Source organism: Cebus imitator, unplaced genomic scaffold (assembly GCF_001604975.1).
Source record: "Cebus imitator isolate Cc_AM_T3 unplaced genomic scaffold, Cebus_imitator-1.0 Scaffold192, whole genome shotgun sequence".
In the NCBI taxonomy this organism is placed as follows: Eukaryota; Metazoa; Chordata; class Mammalia; order Primates; family Cebidae; genus Cebus; species Cebus imitator.
In genome coordinates, this window is record NW_016107507.1 from 3,594,101 (window position 1) to 3,601,633 (window position 7,533).

The window sequence follows — 7,533 nt, forward strand, 5'->3', positions numbered from 1 at the left end:
AAAAAAAAAAAAAAAAAAGAATTCACAAAGCCCCGAGATCAGCCACTCGCTGTCCTGCCCTCACATCAGGGGCACGCTGGGTCTTAATTAACATGGGGGAGCCTCTCCCAGTCTAATCTGATTGGGTCCCACCTGGGCGTCCTGAGCCGTGACCCACGTTGCTTCCCCTGCGCATGTTGCAGCTTTCGCATCTTCCTGACCCTAGAAACAGCTGCTCCACAGCTGCCCAAGCATTCTTTTCAAAGCCCACGGAGGCCCCCACCCAAAACTAGTGGACTCTTTGCACCCACTGTGCCAGGAGCACACCTGGAGCCAGGCACGTGGCACAGTGCCAACCCCTGGTCTCTGCAAAGAAGCTCTGGCAAGCTGCCCCTAGGGTCAAGGGCATCTTGCCCCAAAAGGAGACCAGGAAGGCTTCTCACAGTGGGGGCATCTGCACTGAGGCCTGAAACGCCCAACAAGCTGAATTAATTCATTGGCGCCCTCCCTGCTCCCATCCTGTGCACAATGCCTGCTCTGTGCCCTGCCACACAGGTATGTGGATTCCCCAGATACTGCAGGTTCTTACTTTGTTGGGCCTCACAGCCTGGGTGGCCCCTCCCTGCCAGCTGAGACAGCTCCAGTATCACTGGCCACAAACCTCCCAAGTTCCTCTGTGGTCAGGGCAGCTTTCCTCTCCTGAGTGCCCATGGCACCCACACACACCACAGGCATCAGCACCCAGCCCACCTCCCCTGCTAGAAAATCAGACCTGGCACCCAAGCCACAGCCACAGAGGGAACAGTCGGACAGGGCGGGGGCAACAGGGGAGGGAGGGAGGCGAGTCAGCTATCCCAGCCCAAGGTGTCTGGGCATCCACCGAGTGGGCAGGCCCTCCAGCTGAGCTGCCAAAGGTATGGCGATTACCAAAGACCACCCGGCCCTCACCCAGACGCTCCTCCCACCAGGTCTCCTGCACCAGGTCTGAACAAAACTGGGTGCTCGCCAGCCCTGAACGCTGCCCGGCCTCTCATGGGCTCCCAGGACCTGGGATGGAGAAGCAGGTTTACCTATCACACTTTTGGCAAATGACGCTCTTTTGAGAGTGGCCAGGCCCAAGTCACCAATCTTCACAGACCCAGTGGGTCCGGTGATAAAAATATTGTCGCATTTCAGGTCTCGGTGGATAATGGGCGGCGTCCTCGTGTGCAGGAACAGCAGGCCTTTCAGGATCTGCCGGCACCAGCTGCGGAGAACCTTGGGCTTCATCACCTTGAACCGCTTCAGGTACCTGCAGGGGTGCACGGGCACAGCTCACCAAGCAGCTCGCCGGCAGCGGCCCCCTAGCAAAGCCCCCACCTAACGCTGCTGAGGCCTGTACTAAGACCGATTCCGTGTACACGGCACACACCTGTGACAGGGAGTGAAAGTGAGACAGGAAGGCCAGGCAGTTCTGCCCTGGGCCAGGTGTCACACAGCTGACAGGCCCCTGAGCAGGCAGCCGGGAGGGCTCACAACCCTCTTTGCTCCGCTCATGCCAAGGACCTGGCGACTAAAGTTCATGCCAAGTTTCATCTTGACTTCACTGGGAGGTGGTGCCAGGCTGACTTGTAAGTTGCCCAAGGCAAGACAGAGTCCCAGTCAGCAGATGCTCAGGTGAGGGTGAGGGTTATGAAAGCCCGGGGCTGTCAGAACCGCAGGGGCCAGGTGGGGCTCTTCCTGCTGCTGGCCACCTGCCTGTGTGGCCTTCCCTGAGCTGTGCCCGGGGAGGAGGTGGTGGGTGAGGCTGAGAAAAGGGCTCTCCCCTTGCGGTGCATCCACCTATTAGAGAAACTGCCTGGCTGAGGGGCACTGAGGCCCTGCCCAAGGCTACATCGTCCAAAGATTCAGATGGACCCAGGATACAGCACCTGGAGAGTAGCCCCCATCCCCACAATGCAGACTGGGGCCTTAGCGAGCAGCAACAGGCAGCCATGGCCACCCCACCCCCCAACCCTCAGCCCTCACTAACCACCTCCACGTCCTCAGAATCCCACAGTCCCCGCTATGCACCCCACCCAGGCTGCTTCCTGAGCCTGAAGATGTGTGGGGCTGGCTCCCAAGGGGAAACAGAACCCCAGCCGGAAACAGGGCCCAGACACCAGACAGATCAACCATCTCCCTGGGAAGTAAACCACCTGCTGGCATCCCACACAGGAGAGGAAAGAGGAAACAGCCCCCCACAGGCACCAGCCAGGACCACCCTAGTAGCCCAGGATCTCACTCCCAGCTATGGTGGCCCTGCACCTATGCCAAGACCCCCACCCAGCCCTCAGGAAGCAGAGCTTACGTCTTCAGCGTCCCCGAGGTCATCAGCTCGGTCACCAGCACAATGCACCGCTTGCCCTTAGCGCTAGACTCCCAGAAGTCGTAGAAGCGCACGATGTTGGGGTGCTGCAGGCCTTTCAGCATCTCAGCCTCTTCCTTGAACCGCTGCCGCTCCAGCTTGGTGAGCTTCCGGTCCTAGAGGGCAAGAGACATGCTGAGTGGGCAAGAGATGGGACATAGGAGGGGACACGGCAGTGGCACATCCCAGCGGCCCTGGGGGCAGTAGGACCAGCCCTTCCTGTACCCACAGGCAGCTGAGCAGCTACAACAGAGGGGCACACAGCCACTGGCACCACAACAGTTGACCCCCTGGCCCCCAAAACCCTGGACACAGTCCCCACAAATGGACCTCAGCAAAAAGATATCCTACGAAGCCAAAGAAGTCTCACAAATCTCCACACTGCCACACTTGTGCATTTTTTCCACAAAAACACATCTGAGGCCTTTGCTTCCTCCACAATCACTCACTTTCTGTGTGTTTCCGAAAAGAATGAACCATCAGTTTACCTCTAACGTATACACAACTCGGAAGAAGTGCTCAGGGCTCGGTGGACCAGAGGAGACATGGACAGGTACCTGAGACAAGAGCTGAGGATGCAGGAAAGAGAAAAGCCCCGGCTGAGCCACACTGACCAGCCGACAGCCCAGAGGGCAGCCTAGGCTGTCCGGTGCGGGAGGACACAGCAGACACCTCCACAGAGCCTTGCGCCACTGTGTCCGCACAAGCCAGCACAATCAGTCACTGACCTAACTTTAAAATAGGAAACAGCAAACAAACACCACCATCATCACCTGTGAACCCTGGTCAGGTGCCTGCCTCTTATGCCTGCTCTGCCCACTGTCCCACGACGGGTCACCAATTCCAGGCACCACATTCAAACATGTCCCAGCAACAGCCACCCTGCCCCCACCTGCCCAGCCTCCGCCTTTTTTATTTTTTATTTTTTGCTGAGGTCCCTTTGCGGGGGCTGCGTCCAGCGTTGTAGGGGCCAAGGGGTCAGCCTCTGCCTCTCTCCTCTGCCTCCCACCACCCTGTCTGAGCTCGCCCATCTCTCACCACCCTGTCCCCGACCTCATCCCTCACTGCAGTCCCCCTGGATCCTGCGCTTCCCTTTCCCCAAATCCTTCAGTGGATTCTCTCCAAAGAGGGCTCAGAATAAACCCAGGGAGTTCGCATGGCCCTGAAGGCCCCATGTGCTTCCAACTTCCCCTCACGAGGTGACAGCTACCTCCACAGGCCCAGCTAAAACCTCTCCTCCTGCTGCATACATGCCATGCCCTTCTCACCTCCATCCAAGGTCCTGCCCCAGGATCACCCCCTTGTCCTGGTCCAATGAGCCCACAGAGCAACACATGCCTCCCTTCCACCAATTCCCATGGGAACGTCGGAAAAGAAACATACGTATTTTCAGAAGGAAACCAGAAACACAACTGAACACAGAACAGCAAAATTCCGGGGAATTCTAAACAGATAGAAAGCAGGTAAATCTGGATACATGAGGGGAGAGATCAGAGTGAAAGTATATGCAAGTCAAGACCCCTGGATCCTTCCGGAAGGGCCCAAAGAACGTGAAGCCAGACTCCAACGCAGAGAGGAGAAGCGGCAGGAGCTCGACAAGGGTCATCTTGGGGGAAAAATTACATCCCAAACGTGGCTGCGCCCATGAGACAGTTCTTCCTCCATCGACCCACCAAAGCCCTCCCCACAGCACCAACTCTCATGGGCCCCTTCATTCCAGTGTGGGATGCACAGTGACATCACCATAGGGTCAAGCAATACCCAGAGAAGCCATCGTCATGACAGGGCCAACCCAGAAAACAAATAATTCAGAGACCAATGGCAACTCCAAGAAAAATCTAACCAATGCTCTCATAAAGACTCGAAGTTAACACAAGTAAGATAGATCAAGCTTCTATTTGGAAAGGAACACTAGAGAAGGAGCTCTTCCACATTTACACAGCGTTGGGCACTGCTCTTACTAACAAGCTCAGTGTTTTAGAAATAAGATATTCCATAATCCAGTGAAACATTAAGTATAAAAGAGTGCATGTTTAACCCAGACAATAAAATGGAAACATGTTCTATTCATCAAAAACGGTTATTTAGCCAGGTGTGGCTCACGCCTGTAGTCCCAGTTACTCGGGAGGCTGAGGCAGAGGATGGCTGGAGCCCAGGAGCTCAAGACCAGCCTGAGTAACACAGCGGGACCTCAGCTCCCAAAAAAAAGGTTATTAAGTCAAGCCGTAAACTGGGAAAAACTATTCTCAATACACGTATCTGACAAAGGACTCAGATCCAAAATGTATAGAGAACTCCTGTAATTCAGTAATAAACACATGAACAGATTCTACACCAAAGACACAGAAATGGCCAACAGCACACGGAAGGAGGCTGAGCAGCATCAGTCGCTGGGAAAATGCCAACAAACACCACACTGAGATGCACCCCACACCCCCCAGAAGGGCTAAATTAAAAGATGGATACTTCCAACTACTGGGGAGGCTGGGGAACAGCGAGCCCGACCTGGAACACTGCTGCTAGGAGTTCAGGTGGCGCAGCCCTCAGAGGAGGGCTTGGCAGGGTTCACACCTGCTCTATGTCCAGCCATTCCCCCTCCCAGAATCCATCTGGGAGGAAAGAAAACATGCCAGACACGGTGGCTCATATCTGTAATCCCAGCACTTTGGGAGGCTGAGGCGGGTGGATCATGAAGTCAGGAGTTGGAGACCAGCCTGGCCAACATAGTGAAACCCTGTCTCTACTAAAAATACAAAAAAATTAGCTAGGCGTGGTGGTGGGTGCCTATAATCCCTGCTACTTGGGAGGCTGAGGCCAGAGAATCACTTAAACCCAGGAGACGGAGGTTACAGTGAGCCGAGCCAAGATCATGCCACTTCACTCCAGCCTGGGCCACAGTGAGAGACTCTGTCTCAAAAAAAAAAAAAAAAAGAAGAAAAAGAAGAAGAAAAGAAAAGAAAAGAAAACGTAAGTCCATTAAAAAATGGACTTGGATATTCAAAGCAGCCTTATTCATCACAGCCCCACCTGGAAACCACCAAAACATTTGGGGCCAGGTGAGTGAACCATGCTGCACCCATGCAAATGGGACCATGGCTCAGCAGCAAAAAGGAGCACACTCCTGCTTCTCAGCAGCACAGGGGAGGGCCAAAAGCATCACACTGAAGGAAAGAAGCCAAACAAAAGAATGTGTCCGGTGGGATCCCATCTTCACGTGAAACTCTGGAAAAGATGGACTAATATGTGGGGATGTGGGGAATGCCATCAGAATAATGGTTGCCTCTGGGGTGGGAGTCAAGAGATCCTGGGGTTGGGGGGTGAGAGAGGAATGGTCCACATCATAACAAAGCACGTGGGCTGCACCTCTGTGTGGTTTGTCAGAGCTCAACTTGCACACTTAAGTTCTGTGTGTTTCATTACATGTAAATTACACTTCAATTTCTCATATGTAAAAACAAAAGAAGGAAAAAAATTCAAAGACCAAATGAGAGAAGTAGAAGAAAGAAAATAGAAGAGAAACATTAAGATACATGGAAGAGCTGCCTGGAAGTCAAACTATGTCAAAAAGGTTCAAAGAACAGACATCATGAAGTATAAACAGTAAATTAGCATTTCCCTGAGCTGGAAGGAGAACAATTTAGAATAAAATGGCCCACCAAGACCAGGTCAGAGTAAATGAACAGCCCACCTCCAGGCTGTTCTAGTGAAATGTCAGAACCCCAAGCAACTCCTATCTGCAAAGGAACAGCCCAAATGGGCAGCGAGTCTCATCGGCAACACTGGGTGCAGGTGGCGGGGGCAGCGTCCTCAAAGTGCTAACTGGGAATTCTATACCCTGCCAAACAGACACCAATCCAGGCGGTCCAGACTCATTTCAGACACACAAGAGCTCAAAGTTAACTTCTCATGCAGTCTAGGTGGAACAAGTTCCTGGAAGACATGTTTCCACAACACACAACACAACAGAAAGATATGCAGCCAGGGTGACCCTAGAGGTCCCCGGCCGTGAAAGAAGCTCCAGAGGAGATGGCGGTGCTCAGCTAGGCCAGTTTGCCCAGGAAGCCTTCTCTGAGAAACAGCATGTCAGTTCACAGTTCCCACTCAGTGCGCCTGGTCCTTGATTCCAGAGGAGACTCACAGAATCATTTATAGCACAAGTTATTTTTGCCAGTATTTTAGCACCAAGAGTTACGTGTAAAACATTTCATTGTAGTTTCAGAGCAAAATGTTCACATTCTAAATGACTAAGAAAAAAACGGGAGGTAGAGGGATGTACCCTGCATGCACTACATTCTTCATTTTTCACAGCAGTTACCTACCAACATTGAAAAATTTCAGATAGAAAAGTCAGAAATGGTTAACAATGGTGCCTCTTAGAGAGGGGCTCAGAAGGGAAGAGGATCTCATTTTATATTGTATGCCACACAACTATTTTAATCAATGTGACACACTGCTTGGTAATTTTTTTAGTAGGTGAGACAGGGTCTCAATCTGTCACCCCGGCTGGAGTGCAATGATGTGATCATAGCTGACTGCAGCCTCAATTTACTGGGCTCAGGTGATCCTCCCACCTCAGCCTCTCAAGTAGCAGGGACTACAAGCAAATGCTATCATGCTGGCTATTTTTTTTTTTTTTTAAGCGATGGGGTCTCTCACTATGTTGCCCAGGCTGCTCTTGAACTCCTAGGCTCAAGAAGTCCTCCTGCCTTGGCCTCCGAAAGTGCTGGGATTACAGGTGTGAGCCACCATGCCCAGCCTGCTTGGTACTTTAATGGTTGGCTAGTGTGTCCCCCTCTGAGCCTTGCCCAGAGCCCAGCTACAGGGCATGCTGCTCCCACAGAACTTGTCCACATCCTCATCACTTGCTTGTTGGTCTCGGGTTGGCCTGCATGACAGGAGCAGCTCCATGAACCATCTGTGAACTGAATTTATTCATTAACCTACTAGGAAAGGCTCTCAGCCAACAAGCCAGCGCAGGAAGAATGTACCTGCTCCCTAAGCGATTCCCAAATCCCAGGCTCACAGGGTGCTTAAAGGTTTGGTGTTGAGTTGGGGTCAGGGGGCTACTGGCTGCTCACTCAACATGATACTCCTCCCCGCCAGGCACTGGAGGGTAAGGTCGATCAGCACCAGATACTCCTCCCTCCCAGGCACTGGAGGGTAAGGTC

At 52.8% G+C, this 7,533-nt stretch overlaps 1 protein-coding gene across 13 annotated transcripts in view; it reads right to left on the minus strand.

The window, feature by feature from the left end:
• Positions 1-7,533, minus strand: part of WNK2 (WNK lysine deficient protein kinase 2) — a 139,257-nt gene that overhangs the window by 91,213 nt on the left and 40,511 nt on the right. For all 13 annotated transcript variants that reach the window (XM_017546895.2, XM_037745142.1, XM_017546902.2 and 10 more), the window contains 2 exons: positions 2,309-2,481; positions 1,050-1,270 (listed from right to left, as the gene is read on the minus strand). In XM_017546895.2, coding sequence (XP_017402384.1) covers positions 1,050-1,270; positions 2,309-2,481 — 394 coding nt within the window. The remainder of the gene's footprint in view (positions 1-1,049; positions 1,271-2,308; positions 2,482-7,533) is intronic.